At 34.4% G+C, this 25340-nt stretch overlaps 1 protein-coding gene across 1 annotated transcript in view; it reads left to right on the forward strand.

Moving 5' to 3' along the window:
• LOC110029485 (protein IQ-DOMAIN 32-like) overlaps positions 1-20836 on the forward strand; it is a 24133-nt gene extending 3297 nt beyond the window's left edge. The window contains exons 2-6 of the mRNA XM_020731792.1: positions 16669-17001; positions 17084-17290; positions 17547-17630; positions 18040-19657; positions 20603-20836. Of these exons, the coding sequence (XP_020587451.1) occupies positions 16669-17001; positions 17084-17290; positions 17547-17630; positions 18040-19657; positions 20603-20622 (2262 nt within the window). The 3' untranslated portion in view covers positions 20623-20836. The remainder of the gene's footprint in view (positions 1-16668; positions 17002-17083; positions 17291-17546; positions 17631-18039; positions 19658-20602) is intronic.
• Positions 20837-25340: the final 4504 nt, after the last annotated feature.

Consider the following 25340-nt stretch of genomic DNA (forward strand, 5'->3'; position numbering starts at 1 on the left):
ATTTTACTACTTCCAGTCGATCGTCTCGACTTACAAGAGGAATCTCTAACTTCGTTGATCTCTCTTTGTTCTTTTCTCTCTATACCGAGAAACAGCTCTACACCACTACACCAAGATACACCAAAGAAGATAAACTTACAAGAGAAATAAACTCAATTTCTCTTTTACCACAAGCCACTAAGAAGAAGCCAAGGAAAAACAATCTTCTTCTTTTTTCTTTTTCCTCTTGCCGCAAGGAACTACTGCTTGCACTTTTCTTCCTCTGTCCCGAGGAAGCTCGAAGAAGAACACAAAAAAGCCGTGTTAAATCTGAAGGAGAGCTGTGCGATTTCTTCTTCCTCTAATCACGTGCACAACCCAAAACTGCTGCCTGTTCGCGACTTATAACGAGCGAAGGGATGCTTCGCTTCGCGAAACAGGGAAGGCAGGAACAGTTCGGGACAACAGGGAGCGAGAACAGTTCGCGATGTTTCACGACAGAGGAGCGGTACCGGGCGCGAGGTCACGAACCGCGCTCCATCCTTAACAGTAATAACATTGAATTTCTGTTTCAGTGGATGGAGCCAGCGATAACGAGAATAATCATCAACAAATATGATGTAATATTTGTAACATTGCGGGGAAAGAATTGGGCAAGGCTTCCATTCATTGGAGTTGACTAATTGAAGAGGGCTATTACTACGATGCGTAAACTGAGAAAAACTTAGTTTGCAACTTTTATCTGTATTACAAGAAATACAAGGAGAGTGCCGGAGATTTATCTTCAAGTGTGGTAGTTGTCTTGCTTGTTTATGAATGATGGAGCTATGCAGACGTCCAAGCCGAGCATGCCATGATGGTGTTGTAGTTGATACTGAAGTTAATGATGTGCTGGACCGAAATGTTGTTCTTGGTGGCCATTGGAGAGGGTAGAGTTCGTTGTTGGAGGGGCCCGTTGAGGAGAGTTTCATTTGTCCTACTATCCATGACCGTATGGCCCGATTGATCAAAATTGAAAAATCATCCATTATTGGCTACTAATTTGTGGATTGCAGAAGATTGAATGATAGATTCAAAACATTAAATAGAAGATTTAGTTTGAGCTTACGGGTGGGTGTGGGTAAAAGACTTTGTTCGACATGAGAGATGGGGAGAGATAGATTGTTGCTGCTAGTTATCTGCTAGTAACCATTTTATGGTTGGCATTGTTGAAAACACTGTTAGTTTGTTGAGAGGTGCGAGGTAGCACCGGTGTCAAGCAGCCATTTGGTATCATAAGCAGCGGGGTTGGCGACCAAGGTAAAGTGCGGTGGAGATAGAGCTTTGTAGGATGGATCTATGTGATGCCAACATTTAATTTTCGAGTTGCCTAATTTAAAGTAGATTTGACATATTAAAGAACTGTTTGGTTTGGGGTTGCGGTTGGAGGTGTTTGGAGTGGTTGGGTTGGATCTGACCATAGAATTGAATGACTGACCACGAACTTTTCCACGTTGGGTGTAGAGGGCACTTTGAGGCTGAGTGGAGTCCAGTAATTTTTTTTTTGAAATTCAGTGTCTAAGTTTATTTCCTCGCTGCATAGCAATGAATAAAGGTCGTCCCAGCTGATAGGTTGAAGTTTTGTTCAGATAGCTGTCTTGAAGGTCTGATAAGTGGAATGGAGGCCATTAAGAGTGTAGTGGATGATATTCTCTGTCCAAAGAATGAGCCGGCTGCAACAATGACATTGACCTTGACTTTAATTGAAGCCAAATAATGTGACATGGATTGATCTTTTATGGTGACTGTGGAGATCGTTCTTGAGATGGATTATCCAGGATTGGTTTGTGGATTGAAGCCGATGTTCTAATGTAAGCCAAAGTTCCTTGCAGCTAAGTTTTGGTTCTAAAGCAGTTATAAAGAATGGTTGGGATTGACCTGTGTGGAGGGAGGGCGGGCAAGGAAGCGATCCATCAAGATACCCTTCAAATTCATTGGCTATGAAGAGTTTGAGAACTTGAGATCTCATGTCGAATTCTTTTCAGCGGTGAGTTGAGAGTTGATTGTAGTCTTGATGGCAGTCATAATGAATTTGAGTTGAGGAGGGATCGAAATAACTCCATACTTGTTGGGATTACCGTTGAGTTCCGACGAAAGATGACTGTACGAATTTTTCAACGTCGTACAAGTGGAGATAAAAGGTTTTTGTGGGGAAGGGAGGAAGCTCTGTTACCAAGATGAATCTACTGTGTTGTATAGCCACAAATTTCTAGAACCAAGAACAAAAAGAAGGCAGAAGCACAGAAAAGAAATGGAATGAAGGGAGAAGTCCAACTCACAGATTTTATTAAATCAACAAAAATGAATACACATACTGCAATACTGAAAGCCAAGATATAACCCTAAGCCAGTTCAACTAATAACAAAACATAAAAATAAAATCGAAACCAAGCCAAGTAAACCATTGTTGAGTTTTGTGGAGCCCAGTCCACTTCTTTTTTTTTTTTTGGCAGCTTCTGCGTCTATGACAGTTAATTAAAATTAATGTATTTCTTCCTTTGTTTCTCTCTCGCCCGACTTACCTTCCCTGCTCTCCCGCGCGATCTCCCTCTTTCTCTTGTTTTGTTCTTTGCGATTTAAGGCACAACCTTCTTGGCCGAACGAGGGAGATACAATTCCAAAGAAAAGGGCATCTGCAGGTTCCGACTCTCCCTTTGTTCTTCTTCGGCGAGTGGCTTATGGCAAGAAGAATTCACAAAGGGGATTCGAATCTCCTTGGCTTCCGCGGCCGCTGCTCCCATCATGGGGTTTCCTCTTCGTGTGGCTCACGGGTAGAAGAAAGAGGAAGGAGAGGAGATAAAGAGAGAGGTAGAGAGGGATAATATTCTTGTACGTTAGGGAGATCGACGGTGTAATCCTTCCAGTGATAAAATTCTCTGCAACTCTGTGAACGTAAGTAATTTGCCGAACCATGTAAATCTGTGTGCCTGCTTGTCTATGCAATTTCTTGTTTCAATTTTTGTTTTATTGCCGTCGTTTTTCAAAACAATTGGTATCAAATCCAATGTTCGGATATGAGGAAAAAAGGTAACCGAAGACAAATATAAGGTATCAGGGATCGAGAAGTTTGATGACACAAATTTTGGTTATTGAGGGATGCAAATAGAGGGCTATCTTTATGAGAAGAAACTTTATCTTTTGTTGGGAAAATGACCAGAAAAGATAGATGAAATTGAATGAAATTTGTTGGATCGACAAGTTCTGGGGGTTATTCAATTAACTCTGTTGAGATTTGTTACACAAAACGTCATCAAGGAAAGGACAATTGCATATCTCATGACTGCTCTGTCAAGTATGTATGAAAAACCGTCAGCAAATAACAAGGTGTATCTGATGAAAAAATTATTCAACTTAAAGATGACGGATTATACGTCTGTTACACATCTGAATAATTTAATACTATCAAAAATCAATTATTGTTTGTTGAAATTGAATTTGATGATGAGATTCGTGCACTGATATTGTTGGCTTATATACCAAATAGCTGGGAAGTCATGAGGATGATTGTTACTGCAGGTAAATCTAAACCGAACTATGATATTCATGATTTAATTTTGGCTAAAAATGTGCGCATGAAAGATTCTAGCGAGATTTTAAGTTTGAGTTCAGCACTGAATGTTGATTCCAGAGGAATATTACAGGATAAGAACTCAAACAGAGGAATATCAAAATCAAAACACAAAGACAAGAGCAAATCAAAGCCTGAACAGTAGGCGACCTACTAGAATTATGATAAAGCTGACTACATAAAGAAGAACTGCAAAAATCTTAAGAAAACAAAGAACGTCAGTGCTAATGTTGTAATTGAAGAAGTACATGATGCACTATTGTTTACAATTCACAGTTCAGGTGATGACTAAATACTGGATTCAAGGGCTTCCTTTTATATATTTTCCCATTGAAAGTTAATGCAGAATTATGTTACAGGTGACTTCGGGAAGGTATATCTCGTTGGTGAAGAACCTTTGAACGTGGTAGGAATGAGAGACGTTGACATTCCACTATCCAAAAAGAGTAAATGGACTTTGCAAAAGGTCATACACATTTCTGAGTTAAAGAAAAATCTCATTTCTATTGGGTAGCTCGAAGAGAGTGGTCATTTACTAGTATTCTTAGATAACTCCTAAAAGATAACAAAAGGGGCATTGGTTCTCGGTCGGGGTAAGAAAACCGATACACTATATATGATTACTGGTTTAATTAACATTGTTAATACTACCACTGCAGATAACATAACATATTTGTGACATTGCAGGCTTGACCACATGAGTCAGAGGGGTCTGAAAAAACTTCAGTCCAGAGGCAAGCTACCAGAACTAAAGTTAGTTGATCTCAATATGTGTGAGAGTTGCATTTTTGGGAAACAGAAGAATGTCAGTTTTTTGAAAAGTGACAGAGCGCCAAAGATAGGAAAACTGAAACTTGTACACACAAATGTGTGAGGACCTTCTATAGTGGCATCTCTTGGAGACTCTCTTTACTATGTCACGTTCATTGATGACCACAACAAGAAGGTGTGAGTTTACTTCTTGAAGTGTAAATTTGATGTATTTAATGTGTTCAAAACTTGGAAGGCCATAGTTGAGACAGATAGACTTGAAACTGAAATTTTGAGATCTGATAATGGTGATGAGTACATTGATGGTGGGTTCAAAAAGTACTGTGCAACTCTAGGTATCAGAATGAAGAAGACCATTCTGGGAACACCACAATAAAATGGAGTTGCAGAACGTTTGAAAATGATCATTAATGAGCGTTCTAGGAGCATGATATTGCACGACGGACTACCACCAAATTTCTGAGTAGATGCAGTCAACATTGCTGTTTGCTTGATTTACAGGGGGCAATCTGTTTCATTATATTGTAAATTGCTTGAAGAGGTTTGGAGTGGGAAAGATATCAAATTTTTTTTTCTTAAGACTTTTGGCTGCCTTTCTTAGGTTCTTATTAATCCCGAGCCTCGTAGCAAGCTCAGACTAAGTCAAAGAAATGTTATTTCATTGGCTATGAAGACGAGACATTTGGTTATCTTTCCTGAGATGTTTAGGATTGTAAGATCACAAGAAACAAGAAAGCAGTTTTCAATGAAAAGATTATGTACAAGAACAACTCCAATACAGTTTCTAAAGTAGCTCCTCAAGAATTCGAGATGATAAAATTTGATGATCTACCAGAGGTCACAGTGCATGACAGTGATGGAAGTGATGAGGAGAGCAGGTCCGGGGCACCTATTCCTATTGTTCCACAATCAATTTCATAGTCGTCCACTCATACAACTACAGTTTGCAGGTCAGTCAGGAATAGACGTTCTCATCAATGTTACTCACCAATTTTGAACTATATTCTGTTAACATATGTTGGAGAACCACAAAATTATGAAGAAATCTTGAAAGATGAAAATTCGAGCAAGTAGGAGCTGACCATAAAGAGATGAATTCTATGTTAGAAAATCAAATATAAGAGCTGACAAAACTTCAACCTGGGAAGAAGACATTACACAACAAGTGAGTGTACCAAATGAAAACTGAGCATGATGACTGTAAGAGGTACAAGACGAGATTTACTATAAAAGGCCTTCAACATAGACAATATAATGATTATTTTGATAACTTTTCTCCTGTGGCGAAGATCACAACCATTAGAATGATACTGTTTATAATGACTATCAAAGACTTGTTCCTTGAGTAGTTAGATGTGAAGGCAACCTTTAGAGATTTTGAAGAAGACATCTACATGCACCAATCTGAGAGGTTTGTGGTACAGAGAAATGAAGATTCAGTTTGCATATTGAAAATGTGCTTATATGGCCTGAAGCAATCTCCTAGACTGTGGTACAAGAAATTTGATAATTTTATGCAATAGGTTGAGTATACCAGATGTCAGACAGATCACTGTTGCTATGTCAGACATTTTGATAATTTTTATATTATTCTACTGTTGTGTGGATGACATGCTTATTGCAAGGGCCAGAGTTGATGAAATCAATAATTTGAAGAGGTAGATGTCAAAACACTTTACACTCAAGGAGCTGCAAAATAAATCATTAGCATGAGAATTGTCAGAGATAGAGTCAGAGGCTGTTAAGAAAAAATTATAAACGACGACAATAAAACGAAAAATGGATCGAGAAAATTACACCAGAAAAGGTGACACCAGATTTACGTGGTTCGGCAAATTTACCTACGTCCACGGAGCTGCAGAGGATTTTATTAGCTTCAAGGAATTACACCGTCGTCTTCTCTTTTATGTTTACATAAAGAGCTATCTCTCTCTAAATTCCTCTCCCTCTCCTCCTCTTTCCCCTCTCCCTTTCCAGCCCATGTGAAAAAGAAAAGAAAAAACAAACTTTTTGTTTTCTTGCCACCTGATGAAGGAAGAAAAAAAATCAGCTTTTCTGCCTTAGGAAAAGGAAAAAGGTAATTAGCTTTTCTTCTTCACACTTCCGCCAAAAGATGGAGAGCAGCTCTGTCTTTTCCTCCTGCCAACCGAAGCCTTTTTAAAAAACTTTCCGTTTGGCCCAAAAGGCAGGTATTGCGACGCGGGATCGCGTGGAGGAGTGGAGGAGCGCGGGAGAGCGCGGGAGAATAATGGCGGAGATCTTCACGCGGTCACACGGTTTAACGAAGAAGGAAAGAAGCGGGAGATTTAGGCGTGCAGCAGAGATTAAGGAAATTTATTAATCTTAATTTTTGGTTTAATAACTTGCCTAAGCCGCAGTGGACAAGGCTCCACTTTCTCAACAATTACGTTGAAACTTTTACAGGCTGAGTATGTGAGAAAAATATTCAACAGGTTCAATATGGATAAGACCAAACCAGTTGACACACCTCTGGGCAGTCACTTTAGACTCAACAAGAATCGGTCACCTAAGTAAGAGGAGGAACGAGACCATATTAGTAAGGTTTCCTATGCTTCAGCTATTGGTTCACTTATGCATGTTATGATTTTGACAAGACAAGATATTGCCCATGTAGTGAGAGTTGTGAGCAGATACATGAGTAATCCAATAAGGGAACATTGAGAAGCTGTGAAGTGGATCTTGAGGTATCCAAAAGGCTCCTCAGACACCTGCTTGTGTTTCTCAGGAAAGAGTCTGGAGGTATAGGGCTACGTTGATGCTGACTTGGCTAGAGACATTGAAAATAGAAAGAGTACTACAATTTATGTTTATACTCTTGGTGATACTGCAATGTCATGAGACTCAAATCTACAGAAAACAATTTCTTTGCCTAATACAGAAGCTGGATACATTGCAGTATCAGAGGCTGCAAAGGAGATGTTATGACTACAAGGCTTCTTGAAGAAATTGGGTAAGAAGAATAAGGACACTCTCTACAGTGATAGTTAGAGCGTCATATTCTCTGTTAGGAACCCAACATTTCAATCGAGGACCAAGCACATTCAGATCAAGTGTCCTTTCATTCGATCATTATTAGATGACAGACAATTACTATTTGAGAAGATTTATGAAAGCATGAACCTTGCTGATATGTTGACTAAGGATGTTACACTTGAAAAATTGAAATTGTGCTCAACTTCTATTGGTTTTCTAGCTTGTTTTCTAGCTTGAAGACAGAGAAGAGACTTTGAGTTGCAGAGGTGGAGAATATCACGTTTGAAGAAAAAGTTGATACAACCAGTGGATGATGCAATTAGTGTACTAGTCTCCAAGTGAGAGATTTGTTGAGTTTTTTGGAGCCCAATCAACTTCTTTTTTCTTTTGGCAACTCCTGTGTTTACGACGCTAATTAAAATTACCGTATTTCTTCATTTGTTTCTCTCTCACCCAACTTACCTTCCCTGCTCTCCCGCGCGATCTCCCACTCTCTCTTGTTTCGTTCTTCGCGATTTAAGACACCCACTTCTTTGCTGAACTAAGAGAAAATATGCTTCCAAAGAAAAGGGCATCGACATGTTCAACTCTCCCTTTGTTCTTCTTTGGCGAGTGTCTTACGGTAGGAAGAATTCGCAAAAGGGATTTAGCTCTCTTTGGCTTCTGCGGTTGCTGCTCCAATTGTTGGGTTTTCTCTTCGAGTGGCTCACGGGTAGAAGAAAGAGGAAGGAGAGGAGAGAGAGAGGTATAGAGGGAGAGTATTTTTGTACGTCGAGGAGATCGACAATGTAATTCCTCAAGTAATAAAATTCACTGTAACTTCATGGACATAGACAATTTTCCGAACAACATAAATCAGTGTGCGTGCTTGTCTGTGGGATTTTCTCGTTCCATATTTTCGTTTTGTTGCCATTGTTTTTCAAAACAACCACATATTAATAAAATTCTTATACGCCAAACTGTGCTGAAAGGGATGCTATTGTTGCAAATATGATTACATAATTTACCATCTATATATTTTTGTAATCCTAGTCCCCTAATCCTTAATTTTTTTTTGGCTTTAGCTTTGAGTTGAATTAATAATTATAGTTTCATTAATGTTTCGATTTAGCTATACATCTATCGTTAAATAGTAACCAATATAATAATCCTTGAATGTTAACTTTTTTTTAAGACAAAAAGCTTACTTACAAGAATCAATCATGTTGTGACAAGATATTGATTAGTAATCACGCATTCATGTTAAAAAATAATTAATAATAATAAATGTAAGGAATTTAACAATTAGAAATTTATTTATGATTATTTTTCTTATTTAGCTCGATTGATGTTATAAATCTTTATTAGGTCATTATTGAATACTACTTAATGGATAATCAGGTAGTAATTAAGCTATTAATTCAATTTTAATGTGTTATTTATTTTATGGAAAATATTAAATCTAATGGTTGTAAATTATGAAGTGTGTTTATTAGAAAAATTGATATTAGATAATCTAATTTGAGGAGATTTAATTATATGATTTTTTTTATATTACGAAATACAATTAGGTTAGATCTAATTACATAATCTTTCTTATGTGTGATATATTCTTAATTTGCATATCTTATTTCTCCTTTATCTATAGAAGGGATTATGAAAGATTTGGAGTGTGTTGAATTATAAACCCTAATTCAGCCAATTTAGTCTTTCTCCTATTTGTTGATAGTTGAATAATCTCTTCCTATGAACATGTGGATTTGTGTCAAACCATATAAATTGCATTATTTTTGGTTGTTTGTTTGTTGTGTGATTTTATTTTTTGCATTTTTTGGTATAATAATTGGTATCAGGGCTGGATGGTTGATTCCGACGACAGGCGATTGTGATTCTACCGAAATCACAGATGCAAGACAAAGAGAATAGAGCAAGTCAGACTATGAGATCTAGTGGAGCCATGAATAATAGTATGTGATCAAGTACTTCAACATCCATCACGATTTTGGAAAATACGTTGATTCATTAGGTGTTTATGTATCCCGTCACTATTGAGAAGATGAAATGTGAAAACAAGAGAATTTTGGTATGTGGCAATATGAGGTGATAGATGTGTTGCGTTCTTTGAATTTGAAGGAAGTTCTTAATAACAATGAACATCCTAGAGAGATATTAGAAAGATATTGGTCGAAAATGAACCAAAGTGCTTGTGAATTGATTTAAAATTGTTTATCTTAGGAGATCAAACATGTGGTGATGATGAAGATTTTTGCAAAAAAATTATGGAGAATATTATAGAACAAATATCTTTTGAAGTACGTGGATAATCGTCTCCATATGAAGTGTCGGCTCTACCTATTTTAGATGAGACGTAAGGTTACTATTGATGAGCATTTGAATGATTTTACAAAACATTTGATAATTCTGTTAAATTTGGATGATGTAGTTGAAAATGAAGACAGTGTAATTATTCTATTTAATTTGCTCTCGAATGAGCACGAGAACTTCACGATGACACTCATTAATAGGAAGAAGGTTTTGAATTATGACGTTGAATCATGAGTTCCATCGAAAGAACAAGGAGTTCAGATAGATGGAATTTGTTGAGGCATTTATGCTCAAACATGACAGATTTGATAAGAAAAGTTGAGCAAAGATGGGTGACAGAGGCAATACTTCTCAAAAGCAGTATAAACCTCCTGAACATAGTCCTAAAAATAATCAGTGTGTTTTATGTTTAGAGATTGGTCATTGGAAGAAAGATTGTTCAAAGTTTAATGAGAAGAGAAAGATAGTTTTCTCTGAGATGAAAGTCAATCATATTTTGGAGATGAGTGATGAGACCTATTCAGATGTATCATTATTTGTTGTTTCTCATAGTTTGTATACTGATGATTTGCGTTAAATTCTGGACACAGATGTTACCAATCATATTTTTTTCCCATCGAGAGTTGTTCTGTACGTATAAGAAACTAGAGAGCGACATAGTGACTATGTGTAACAATCAAGTTTGTCGTACTATTGATGTAGGCAGGATCTTTATCAGGACATGATAGTACTATGAGAGAGCTGATGTTAGACATATTTCAGATATTAGAAAGAATTTGCTGTCAGTTGAGGCCTTAATGACCAAGGGCTAAGATGGGCGACAGGGGCGATACTTCTTAAAAGCGGTATAAGACTCGTGAGCGTAGTCCTAAAAATAATCAGTATGCTTTCTGTTTAGAGGCTGATTATTAGAAGAAATATTGTTCAATGTTAAATTAAAAGAGAATGATAGTTTGCTCTGAGATGAAAGTAAATCATATTGTGGAGATGAGTGATGAGAATCATTCAGATGTATCATTATTTGTAGTTTCTCATAGTTTGTATACAGATAATTTGCGTTAAATTTTGGACACAGGTGTTACCTATCATATTTTCCCCATCGAGAGTTCTGTTCGTGCAAGAAACTGAAGAGCGACACAGTGAATGTGTAAAAATCAAGCTTGTTATACTATTGATGTAGGTAATATCTTTATAAATTTTTTTGTGCCAAATATGAGCGATCATATTCATTACTCTCTTCTGAGTGCATAAAGAACATTGATTAATCCAGAGTTTTGTCTCTAATTCCGTGGTTAGGCTGTGAGGATACCAACTGTCATTCCAGAGCTCCCACTACTCCCTCACCTGAGGGCTAATAATCTCGCATCAGTTTCCAATCAACTGTACCAATTTGAGGACTTTAATCTGTCATCTTAAAATCTACAATTCTGCATCTAACAAAGTATATTTACTTATTTATTTGCACTTAATTCCATGGATGACATCCTTTCTCATGAAATCAAATATGATTCTCACCATGTTGTAGAAATCATAGTCCTTTCGAAACATATGTTTCTCAACATATTTTAACAATTCAATTGGCTAGATCTAAAAGTAAATGAAGATTGAAATTCAAATAATCATAATTTATTGGCATTCAAGACCATATAAAACAAAATCAATTTTTTACAAAACCATATATCAAAGTAGGGAGGAAGATAAAAAAATTACTCAGAATTCATGAGAATGATACAACAAAACATAAATTTTATATATAAAAATAAGTTTACAAAACAAAAAAAAAAAAGACACAACTTATCTCACAATCCTTCCCAAACAAATCCATAGAAGTTCTCTTCAAGCCTCTCTTATTACAAACACTCTCAATTCTCTTTTTGAAGTGTAATGAATAAGAAATCTCTCACATTCCATCCCTTACTATTTTTGAAGAAAATCTTCAAGCCCTTGAATTTCTCTCTCTTTTTCACCCCCTTTACACGCCACACTTCACTTCACAAAACATCTCTTTTATTAAAGACTGTCTCCCTCCAAAAAAAATTCAAAATTTCTTCCAAAATTCTATTCAAAAGTCAACCCTTTTGAATTCAAAAGACATGTCCATTGATCCAAAAGACATATACCTTCATAAAAGAACCTTCCAAAGTGTCTAGATGCATTGAAACATTCCAAGGGGTATTTAGAACAGATGTTCCTTTAAAAAATCGCGAAAAATTCATCCCGAATCGCCTTAATCCGCATAAAGTCGTTTCTGGCGCATCTGACGCCAACTTTCTTAAGTCCGTGCTGTTCTGTATTTTGGCGTTTAAGGCGCCAAATCTGGCGCATCTGACGTCAACTCTCTGTCAAATGGAGCTTTTGGCGCTAGCTCTCTGTAAAATGACTTTTGGCGTTAATGTGGCACATCAGACGCCAGAATTATCAAAATTCGTTGTTTTTGCTACTTTTGTTTCAAATGCCTAAAATTGATATACATGCAAAAAATACATGAAAATACTATTCTTTAAAGTGCAATTTCACAAAAAAATAAACATAAAATGTATACTTAAAACAACATATTATTTTGGTGTACAAAGTGCAAGAGCGATGTCTTGAAGATTTACATAACTTGGAATAAGTGGATTGAGACTCAGAGTAGTAAAAAGATTTGGTATATCAGATCAGATAATGAGAGTGAATGCACATGAGATGTGTTCCTATAAGAATGGCAGAGAGTCAGAATAAAATACTGTTTCGTTGTTGAAGAGACACCGCAACAAAACGGGATGGCAGAAGGTAAAGGGATGCATTTTCAGAAATTGGTCTATCACTTGATCTGTGGTGCTCTGATTAATCATCACCATTGATTGAATAACTTGAGCTTTGAAGGTGGTAACTGGTGGTACAGGTTAAGCTACTTCAAGAGCTAATTTACATCGCACGAAGTGTTTGCACCTTTTGAGCGGCCATACTGACGTGTAGTGCTTGGGCAATATTCCTTGTTACCTTCTACACGAGAGTTGCCATATTAAGTGGTGGTGTTGAGGTAGCCTTGATTGGTTGAGTGGTATTAGCATGACAACAATTAGGGTAACAAGAACCCTAGGGATATGTATAAATTTTATATCAGGGATTCTGTTATGCGAGCTCTTGCAACATCTCTTCTTTAAAATTTATAAAATCTAAACTCGCTAAATAACTAGCTACTTAGTATCACCTATTATGTACTTAGGGTCTGTTTGGGGCAGTTGTAGTTTATTGAATAATCTGCTGATAAGCAGATTAAAAATAATCTGCTGATAAGCTAGGTGCGATGGGTATTGCAAATTTTTATTTTTTTGGAAAAGTCAGATCATTGCCAATAAGTTCCCACCTCACCTAGATAAGTGCGGTGTGAAAACACTGTTTTCCACGTTTTGAAAACGCATAAGCTGCCAAAACGCAGTTTACCCAAACAGGTCAGGTGCGTGTTCAAAACGTGCGTTTTCAAAATTTCAAAATGCCACCGCACCAAATAAGTTGTCCCAAACGGGCCCTTAGTTTTAAGACGACAAATAATATAGAATACAAAGTTATGGGATGTGGAATGCAAAGACAAAATGTATTGAGTATAAAAGAAAAGTGATATTAAGCACAAAATATAAGGGAAATTAAATATAAATCATAAGAATATTAAACACAATGGCAATGTATATTGAATACAAAACTCTGATATCACTTTGTCTCACCCGGTTCTGGAAGGCAGTACAATGCTGTAACGTAGGGTGTGAATAACTGAATTGAACGTGTTTTGTATTCTCAAAATAATGATTGTAAGTAACAATAGAAATTACAAGGACATATCAATTCTATTCATAAATAAAAGTCAAACTGATACAATTGAACAAACAACAAGAAAAATAACAAACAAACTGAAATGACAATAGAAAAACACAATCCAAAACTCAAAAGAACAAAAATAATAAATAAAACAAATATTAAAATGCCAAATATAAATCTAGAGTTGGATAGTCTGATTCTATAGGGGAGGTCCTGCAAGTGGCTGAATGTAATATGTTATATAAAAATATGAACATGTGAGTTTGACAAATCAAATTCAGTAAATAACTATTTATTAAAGTATAAATGATAAAGGAAATAGAGGATGCCGTATAAACAATAAAAATGAGGTTTTCTTATGCATAACAAAATTTGCAAAAAGATCATGATATGCTCATGATCAAGAATATAAGTGACTTAAATACATGTACTTTTATGTAGTTATTTATATGTTAGCACATTAGGTATGTTTATGTGTGTAAGGTTTAACAATCTTTTAACAATACATGGTATTATGTAAGTGCAATGGTTGTGTGTTTGTGTATAATTACATTTATATAGTCAATTTTCTGCAAAACCTCGAAACAAGAGAAGGTAGACACAAATTCTATAGAAACCAACTGATTTCTCCGAGGACCCGTCAGTCCAACTAATAGTAAAATAGTTTAATATCAACATGATAATATTATAATATCATATATATTTCATGCACATAATTAAAATAAGTGAATATAACCATAATATGTCTATTAGTATTTATAAACTATTATGAAACTGCAATTATGAGGTTTAACACATCAAATTATGAAATAAATAATAAATACTGAAAATACGAGACCCAAACGACTGAGCAGAAGTTTATTCAACAATAAAATAAAACTACCTATATAATTCATTATGAACAATAAATAAAATCTATTGCAATTATATTAACAAAATTTAAAGGATTAGACAGACAAATCTATAAATAGCTAAGAATTTAAAACAAGTAGTAAGGATAATGCCCCTAACTAGGAAGAGTACGTTCATCCCATAACAACGGGTAATATTTATATCTCGATGAACGCTAAAGTCGAAATTTATTAGTTGAACCGATGCTGACTAATAAATCTTACATAAATCAGAATCCCCAAAATTTAATAATTATGCAATTAAATATGTTAAGATTACTTATTTATTAGGTTAGGTGTAGGGATTGATTTGAAATTAATATTATTCTAACATAATGAGACATTGAAGTAAAATAATAAATTTAATTTAAATTTGATAACAATATTATTGAAAGAAACATAAGTAGAAATTAAGGAGTGAGTTCACCTTGGGCACTGGCTACAGTGATGAGGAGTGGCTGTGAAGGTTCTAGGAGGAGAAAGGTTGGAGTCTTAATGGTTTATCTATGCCATGATCCCGTTTTCCCTTCATGACTAGCTCTAATTGCTACTGTATTGTGAGGGTTAGGAGAAGGAAGGAGATGGAGGGAAGAGAGATTTTTGGTGGCTACGAAGAGGGAGGGTTGTTCTGTTCCAATCTTGATCCTCCTTATGTTGAGCAGAGAAACAGTGGCAAACAAAAGAAAAAAATCAAGGAGTGTCGCGTCCAAATTGGGAAGGTAGTTCACATGAAAGAGGAAGGCGGTGAATCGAAGAAGGAAAGATATCACAATTCTAAAAGGTGGCAAGCAAAAAAGAAAAAAAAATCGTGCGATTCACGCGATTCGGGAGGCAGGGCGGTGTGACATCAATGTAGTATTCATAGAAAAAAAAATTGAATCTCACAAGTGACATCCTGGGAAGTTATATTATAAATTCATATTTGAACTTTATAACACAAATTCTAAAAATACATAATAGCTAAGATCTTTTACATTCATGATTTTTACATATCCATAATAAAGTAACACATATCTGTATTCATGATGATAAAATTTGATTTTAAGTCTCTCTCTATTCCCTTGAAACTTTCTGCACTTTCTGATGGAGAGAAATGTACGGGGTGTGTTAGGAAGAGGGATGATCCATTCTCTGAATTATGCTCTATTTAATCACCATCTATCAAGAGGGTTACTAACTAATAGAATTTATGATAATTTAATAAATTAATTAATTTTATTATTAAAATCAATGATATAAGTTAGTAATCTCTATTCATTTTATGGGTTACATGAGTTATAAAAATAAATATCATATGTTATCATAAGTTTTGACACAAGCTTATAAATAAATAACATAACTTTTTATGATATCATGAGTTATAAAAATAAACAGCTTAAGTTATTATTTATTATGACATAAGTTATGAGTTAAAAAAATAAATAACTTAAGTTATCATGAGTTATACAAATAAATAACTTAAGTTATCATTTATTATGACATAAGTGACATAAGTTATGAGTTATGTTATGAGTTATGAAAATAAATAACTTATGTTATCATGAGTTATAAAATAAATGACATAAGTTATTAAAATAAATTTGATATGTTAGTAAAATAAATGTGAGCCACAAATAAAAATTTAACAAGTTGTACAATGAGACAAAATCATGAGGCCATTAGGCCAAAGTGGACAATATCTTGATAGATTTAGAGTTTGAGTTGTTCCAATTTATTCTTGATACAAGAGTTTATATGTTAGTCTTCAAACTCTCTATCAGCTTTCTTTTTCCTTGATTTCATATCATGAATAGAATCATGATGGGTTTGCCTATCTAAGCTGCTTCTTTCAAATTATATATGCTATAATCCTTGAAAAAATCAAAATCTTGTTTTCTCTGTGTTTATGCTATTTTTTCATTGCTGTGTTATCACAACGATGGGCTTATTGATTATCTTGGAAAGCGAACGATAAAATACATAGAAATCATAATGAAGCCTAAGCAAAGGACTAGATAATTAGAAGTTGTTTTTCAAGCATATATTAAATGCATAAACTTGTTTTTCTTTTGCTTCTTTTTGTCTTCTACATAAATAAACATCAGTTTGAAAAGAAAATCTTTATGTATCTGAAATTTGGACATCAGCACTATTGTTGTTCATTCAATTATACTATTCTAATATTATTCATCCATGTATAAACATATTTCTTTATAGTTTGCTTACCATAAAGCACATTTTCTTTTCTCCTGTAGTTAAAATATCAATGAGGTGATTTGGCACTTATCAGTATGTACTTCCATGAATTTGGAAAATTAATCTTTCTGAAGTATTAAAGTAGCATTACAGGTTAAAGAATCACCAGAGAAGCGACGGTGGAGTTTCCGAAAGAAACATGTTGGGCATCATGTGTCAAGCAACAATATAATGTCAGAACCTTCGCCCCTTTTTAGCGAAAATCAGAATCAAGAAGCAACTGCTGGTACATTTTATTCGGAGAAAACTCTATCAGACCCACAGAAAGTGACCACTGCAGAACAAACAAGTCCAACACTGCAATTCCTATCATCTGAGGTTTCATCTGGAGTACATGAGGAATTTTCCAGTACATCAACTGTCTTAGTTAATAATAATGTTCCAGAACATGTCATTGTTATCCAGACTTCTATTCGGAGATGCTTGGTAAATCCATATCTATGTTCATAATCACTAAGAAATACAAGCTGCTGGATGCTTACTTTATAAGTTCTTAAAATGTCTGCAGGCTCAAAACGAGCTCCAGAAGCTTAAGAATGTTGTAAAGCTTCAGGCTGCTGCACGTGGCTTTCTAGTTAGAAGACAGGCTGCAGGAACTTTGCGTTGCATTCAGGCCATTGTCAAAATGCAAGCACTTGTACGGGCTCGACATTCTGTTCAATCTGCAAAGTTAATTGAGAAAAGTAACATTGATGAGTTTATACAAGCTGATGTGGTAAGATTTTCCTGATATATCTTGCATGAATTGGTTTTTCTTTTGGAAATATGGTCTAAATATTTTTCTCCCATCCTTGCAGGTTGTTTTACTAAGCTTGTATATTTAACTCTACTAATTTATTTACTTCAGTTTGCCTGTCAGATTTTTTTTCCATTTTTGTTAATTGAAACTCTTATGGCAGTGTTTACTGCTATCTTCTTTCACGTTGTATGATTTGGTCAGTATATAATATTTAAATATCATTTTCTCCCAGCTTCAGGTGAAGCAGTCTAATAAAGAACTAACTAAAACACCATCTGCAATCAGGAAGTTAGTCTCTAGTGCTTTTGCTCGTCAGGTATGCTAAGCATCGTCTCCTGTGCTTTCCAGGATTTTATTTTTATTTTTATTTTTTATTTTTTGGGGCATTTGTATGCATAGCACACAATTATATTTTATTTACATATCTCATACCTAAACTTTCATATTTACTCATATGGCACTCAAATCTTTATTATCGCATAAAAATAGCACTATTAGCACTTAAAAAAAAAGTTAAATATGTCTTTTCATGCATAGATTTAAAGCACCAAAGTGCTATGTATGTAAATATGAAATTTTAGCTGTGAGATATCTAAATACATAAGAATTGTGTGCTAGGTTGTTTATTTTATTTTATTTATTTTTTCATTTTTCGTGTGGAAAATGCTCTTTGTTTATAGGTATTGAAAATGTGTGCGTGTGTGTTTTTTTAAATGTTTTCACAGCTTTTGGAGTCCACACCGAAGGCCAAGTCCATCCGAATCAGCTGTGATCCTTTGAGGCCAGATTCAGGTTGGAATTGGTTGGAGAGATGGATGGCCCTAACATCAATGGATCAACAAAAGCTCATTCTTAACCCGGAGGATCTGAAGAACAATATGGCATTCGACCCGGCGGATTATGAAGTTGATGATGGGGTGCATGTTATTCCACATCATGCATCATCAGATTCACTGGCAGCTGGTAATTCTCTAGAAGTGCCAGTGGTTGAAGATGATCTTATAACTAAGAGTTCTAGGAGTCCAGAGCTTTCGGCTCCTGCATGTGTTTCAGATCAACTCCCTCCTGTTCAAGATAGTGAACTGCAGTCTCCTGTTCATGAGACTGTTGCAACGGAGAATCACCACGACCAGTCTAAAAGAGAAGCTAAAGAAATCTCTATGGAGAACATAGATGCCAGTTTACATTTTGAACACGATGGTAATCTAAGCAAAACTGATAATACTGAAGATAACCTTAAGAAAAGTGCCAGAAATGAACTCATTAGTGCTGAAAAATATGAAGGAGACAAGGGTTTGAATGGACCTAGGAAGTCCAAGAATCCAGCTTTTGCTGCAGTGCAAGCGAAATTTGAGGAACTGAGTTCTGCTTCTGATTCTAATATATATTTTAATTATGTGTCGAGTATGGTTGTTAGTGTATCAAAATCACCCTATTCCCAGGTGGATTTCATATCGAAGGAAGATAGTGAGAGAAAATCAATTTACTCTATCAACGGTGAGGAAGTTAATCTACATGAGAAACTATCCAGCCATAGTCCAAAAAGCCAAGGTGCTGCTTCAGGGTACGCAACTGGGATTTCTGTTGACAGACCAAAAGATTCTGTTACTGAAAATTTTCCAGAACAAACAATTTTTGATGAAATAAACCATGGTGCACTAAGTGATACCAATGGTTTGCAGAAATTTGATGAAATTAAAGCTGAAACAAAGAACGATTCACCCAAATTGGTTACAGTTCAACCACAAGAAAAGGAGAGTAGCAAAAATGCAGCAGTTCATGTGGATGAAAATGCAGAAGATATATATGCTGATAAGCCATCGCCATATGAGACTCCCAGAAGCCATACAGTTGTTGAAGCTTCTGCTGCAACGCTTTCCAGTCCAAAATCTCTCATTGTACGAACTGCTAAATCAGAGGATAATTCCCCAGCAAGAAAGATAAAGTCCCAATTAGCAGTAAAGAATTCACCAACTCGTTCAGTAAAGAGTTCACCAACTCATTCGTGGAATGATTCAGATGCCCGAAGGGGTACAAAAGATTTGAAGAGACCAAACTCATCTGGGAGTGATAGAACTTTTCATGTTGATCACGAAGGCAGAAACAGTAGCAAATCTCTTCCAAGTTATATGCAACTTACTGAGTCTGCAAAGGCTAAGATCAACACTAATTTTTCCCATAAATCAAGTGTTGGTCTCCATCACAAAGATAATCTCATAAAGAAGAGACACTCCTTGCCAATTGGGAATGAAAAGCAGAGTTTTTCTCCTCGAATGCAGAGTCCAAAATCTCAAACATCACAAGATTTGAAGGGAAGCGGTGTTTCTTTTGATAATTCTAGTGGTGAGCCTTTATCCTTCATTTTTCTATTCTCTCTCTTTTTACATTAGTGGTTACATATGTTCAAAAAAAAAAAAAATTAGGTTACGGTGGGTTTCAAATATGTTGGATTTGCTTTGAGATGCAGGCAATTTAATTTTTTATTAATTATTCATGCATTGCAATCATCTTGAGCAAATTTAAAGACTTTGAGACTCATCCTTATCAAACTTTGATCTGTCAATCAGGCAGCTAAATTAAGAGTTTTTTATGATTAAAAGCTTCCTTATTTTCAATATCTTTATTCTGATTTATATTCTTTTAGTTGAATATTTAGATTAGAAATATATTTTATTAACTTACCTAAAATAGATTATGCACTTTATTTTGTATCTAAAATAGATTGTAAGATTATTATTTAGTGGAATGAAAGCAAAGGGAAAAGGCATTGAGCCTATTCAAGATTCAACCTATTTTTCTCAAAACTTCGACTTGATCATGACGTTTTCGCTCGAAATACTATATATCTTTATATATATATATATAGATATATATATATATATAGATATATATATATATATAGATATATATATAGATGTATGTGGAGCACAGAAATTGTTAGCCATTGCCTTTCTGCTTCTTTCATTAAATGATGAATATATTATATAGGTGAAACCTCATATGTTTTAAATTTAACTAATCTCTTATAATAACTTGGATTCCTTCCAATTGAAGCATATCACATATGATAATTGCCATTTTTTATATTTTTTTACTTGTCATTTTGTATTCAGAAGGTTCTCCGGTTGAAAATTGGATAATAACTAGTATCGTTGGACTCCAGAATTAACATATATTTCAGGCATTCTAATTTTTTTTAGCTATGATGCTTATGAAAAACTAACAGATTAATTGACCCGGCTTCTAAATGTAATACAATTTAATAATCATTTTTTTTTCTTCCACCAGAGAGGAGATGGCAAATATGAGTTGGACTGGTTAAAAGTAGTGCTATTTCACTGCAATTACAGAATTCAGATTGTGGACGGTGAGTTGAATAGTGGTTATTTTTATTTTATTTTTATACTTTTATAAAATATTCATTATGTGATGTCCCCTGCAATTAAGAGATGTGAAGTTATAGCTGTAATTATACATGTATATTGACAATACATCAGAAAACTTGCCTTGAGAGTGGAGATTTTTTTTTAATCTCCAATTGGGGTTTCTATGAAATATTGTGTTTGTATTTGAGATATTTACCTCCATAACATGAGAATTTGGTGTGTGATGTTTTTATAGAACTTTTAACCTTTTGAATTTCGGTTGCAATGAAAACTAATAGCAATGCTTTAATATGAGGTGTATAGCATCTCTACAGTATAAATTTGCAATGTTTGATACTTTTCTTTTTCATCTGCTCCCAGCATAACTGAGTGGAAATAGTATAATATGCTAAATTAGTATTAGTAAATCTTTAATAATATTTAAACAATCATTAAGTGATATTGAACTAATGTGTTCGTAGTTTGCTCTCTACTTATATTGAAGAGCCACATTTCAGCCTGGCCAGGGATGCAGGCTCAGCCTACGGTTAAACAATCTTATAGCTGGGTACTGGGTGTTGAAGTGCGGCGAAAGGAGTGCCACTTTCAATTCCGTCAGTGCTTTTGGGCTGGCCAAACTAAGACGAGGAATTCTCAATTTGGCTGTCTGGGCTAGCTCAGGTTGGGGGCTCGGTGAATCAGCAGGCAGCTCCTCCTCCCTGACCCAAATAGCACAAGACCTAGTTTCGTTTGATAGCGTTAGTTACTGGGGTTCATATGAGCCAGGACCCTTTGGGTTTAGCTGTGGTTGAGTTCATTGGAATGCTTGAGACTAGGCTTTAATTGGAGCTTGTTCTTTTAGGTGCAGCTTAGGTTATAATTTAGTTTAAATTTAAATTAGGTTTGTATGGGAATTGGGTTTAATTGGGGTTTAAATTAGATTTATTTTTAGGCTTGTATTAGGTTAAGTTCGAGTGTTTTAGGATAATTTAGATAAGGTTTAGGTTTTAAGTGGATTAGATTAGATTTGATTTAGATACAGGTTACGTAAATTTAATTATCTGTTTGAATTAAGCTTAGGTTATATTAGATTTGTTTGTATTCAAGTTAAATCAATTTTACGTTCCATTTTGTTTAGGCTTAAATCAAGTTGAGTTTTAGTTCCGATTAAATTTATATTGGGCTAGATTAAAATCAAGTTTAGGTTAGATTAATTGAGTAAAAGTTAATTTAACCCACACTTAATTTGAGCTAATATTAGGTTTAGCTAAGTTTAGTTATTTTTAAACTTGTTTAAACTCTATTTCAATTTAGTTTGTAAATCTAGTTATGTGTTAGTTTTGGTTTTGATTCAGTTTAGGGTCGATCTTTTATGTTTAATTTAGGTTTTAATTGAATTTGAATTGTTAAGTTGAATTATCATTAAGTTTAGTTTAATGTCGATTTTGTTTGTAGGTTCAATCGTTTAAATTTGGTTTAATTGAGGTTCAATTTCAACTTAAGTTTAGGTTTTAGATTAGGTTATAATCTTTGATTTAGCTTTTAATCTCAACCAAAGCAGCCCCATAAGCCAGCCATGCATTGAACCAAGCCAAACCCAACTTGAGTTTGGGCTCAAATTCCAAAGTGGATTTCACCATCGGACTCCCAACTACACAGAATGAGCACAAGTCAAATAAGAGTTCTTTTGGGACTATAGAAAAGGAACTGAGCCAGGCAAACTAGGACCAAGAACCATCTAGGGGCACTATGGAGTTCTAATCCCAGGGAAGAGAAGGCGACCTGATTGGATTGGGTTGACCAATACTGTGGTCAACTGTTTGTCAGTTCTACCTTTATTTTTTATTACATTATTAAACACATGATGTATAATTCTTTTGTTATTCATAATGATAATAGTTTGCATGAATAGCCTCATCTTAATTTATTATTCCACATAATCCTGCTTAAGTTTTACGATCGTTGTATTTACTTTGTCCGCATGTTACTTACATTAATTAAAGGTTTATGTAATAATCATGCTTAATATCAATAACATAGGTTATTTTATTAATAAAATCTATATGGGAAAATTTGCTCAAACAAATACTTGTATATAGTGAGTGTAGTTTGGTAAAATTCTTTTGGAAATAGGCTAGCTAGGTTGATCGGTCCATTAAGTGAATACTCTAAAAGAAATTATTAGATTGCATTGGGTTAATGTCTATCATTATGATCTTAGGAAGTGTGAAAAAATTGATTGTAGATATATGAACCAAAAGTGAAATTCAATAGCAAATGAGGCATATTTAATTAAACTTGAATTGATTATATTGAGAAGTTTGAGAAATATAAACTATAGTTATCAAACAATTTTTCATAATTTTCATCTACTAAAAGTTACTTATTAATTGTGTTATATATTATATTTAAGCATTATTTTAAGATTGAGATATGACAGCCTGTTGATATCATTCACTTTTTGGTAGTATATATGGTGAAATTTTCTATTTTGTTGTTCATGTTACAAGCATTAATACTCTGTCTTTATATTTTATTAATAATGGTTATTTGCTTACTTTAGTTCATCAAAGTCACTTATTAATATTTTCTTATAGTAGGTTTTGTTGGTGTGCTCGGTGGACCAACACCATAGGAGTACTTTAATCAACATTAGATCTCTTTTTGTATTTTTAGTTTGGATAGTTTTGATTTTATTGTTTTTCTTTTAGTTTTTTTTATAGTTAAATATTATTTCATCTCCTTGTTAATATTGTTGCAACTTTTTTTGATTTAATAAAATATTATTTTTTAAATTAATATATATTATCTATTATTGTTTTTTTGTAATATTTTTTTTCTTTATTACAATAAATGGTTTTATATCTTTATCACACCCCATATTGTCGAGGCGTGCCATCATCTAAACTTCAGATCTAACAGAGTGATATTATAGTCATATTTGTATTTAATATTCTTCGTCTTTTTGGGACTAAGCAGTGGGATAGATTATGCTAGATTATTGTTAATAATAATTATTATTATATTGTTTATATGAATATTGAGTAATGTATTATGTTTTGATTTGGTGTAACGTAGCAAGGATCTAAAAGACGTGATGTCGTTGAAGATCGCACAACCAATAGATTAGAGACACTGTAGGGGCCAAACCTTTACCTAGAGGTCTCCCCTCCCATGTTCATTGTCATGTTAACCTTGCTCAACACACCCAATATGGCTACCATTGTGGAGATGTCGACACTGAGCACCCAGACATTACAACTCAAATCGCACAAGCAAGTTAGCTTATCCAACAATAAGTACAATGACACCACAAGCAACTCAATATATGCAATTGGAAGCTACAAATACACCAGTTGTCAACATGGAAACCCAAGCTAATCACTTTGTAGGAGATATGTTGGAATTATAACATAAGTCATTAGGGATGCAGATGTTAGTGTTGGAATTATAATTTCACTTGAGACAACTACTATTGAGGGTGCAATATCTTGGAGTCATGGATTAATTCCGGAGTATGCATTCTCCAAATTTATCATTATGCTAGGTCCAATTAGACCAAATGCATGTCTCTGCAATATTGATAAGAGACTTGAGGTATAGAGTCACCCGACTAGCGCAAACTGGATATAGCAACATTACAATTTCGCGGAGGCATCAATGATTGGTGGGAAGTCACAACCATAATAACTATGAACCTAATATGGTGATCTTTGGGAAGAATTTGCAAGTCTATATTTGGAGTAATATTTTTTTTTATGATATATATCGCTAGATTGATGAATGAATTAGAGAGGGTTGAAACAAGAACACAGAATACTAGAGAAATATGTGATTGAGTTTGTAAGGATCATCAGATTCATTTTCTTAGTTGGTCAACATGAAGTTTAGAAGATACACCACTTTCTAGTTGGCTTGAGGATAGACATTGAAAAGTGCTTATATTTTATCAAGTGTATGACCTATAGAGAGTTGGTGGATTGAGTTATTCACATTGATATAGAGATCAAAGTCTATAAATATAAGCTTGTTGGAAAGTGAAAGAATGCAAACATACAAGTAAATGAAAGTTCTTAGAAGAAGCATTATCAAAATTAGCAGACATATAAGTCAAAGAGCAATCCTCATTGTGCCTATTTTGGGAAATGACACTTATGAACAAACAAATTGATTGTCAAAAAGTACTTTAATTATTATAATATTGATCACAAGGTCAAAGATTGTCCCCTCAAGAGTCAATATCAATCTGATTTGATGATAACCCAAGAGAACAATTTCAAGCAGCACAAGAATGGAATAAAAAAATCTAATAAAGGTCGACATTAGAAACAAAAAGATAAAGGGCAAGTAGAAAAATTATATTTTCAGTTTTGATAGCTACTATGACAATTTTGGATGCCTCAACTTCTTTTGTAATTCACTTTTACATAACATTTCCAACAAAGATAGATTCTTGTTTCATGTTCCTAGCAATAAGTAGAGCAGTGCCTGCCAAAACGACCTCATGCTCAAAATCAACATAAACATGCAATCCTACCTTGAGTATTTAATATGATCCAACAAAAGGCATGTGAAACTCATGATTTGGTGACATGTATTATTTGACTCTAGCATATTGCGTTCTTTTGTATCACATAAGCTTGCATATATTGCATTAATTT

The sequence above is a fragment of the Phalaenopsis equestris genome, unplaced genomic scaffold (genome assembly GCF_001263595.1).
Source record: "Phalaenopsis equestris unplaced genomic scaffold, ASM126359v1 Scaffold000579, whole genome shotgun sequence".
Taxonomy (NCBI): Eukaryota; Viridiplantae; Streptophyta; class Magnoliopsida; order Asparagales; family Orchidaceae; genus Phalaenopsis; species Phalaenopsis equestris.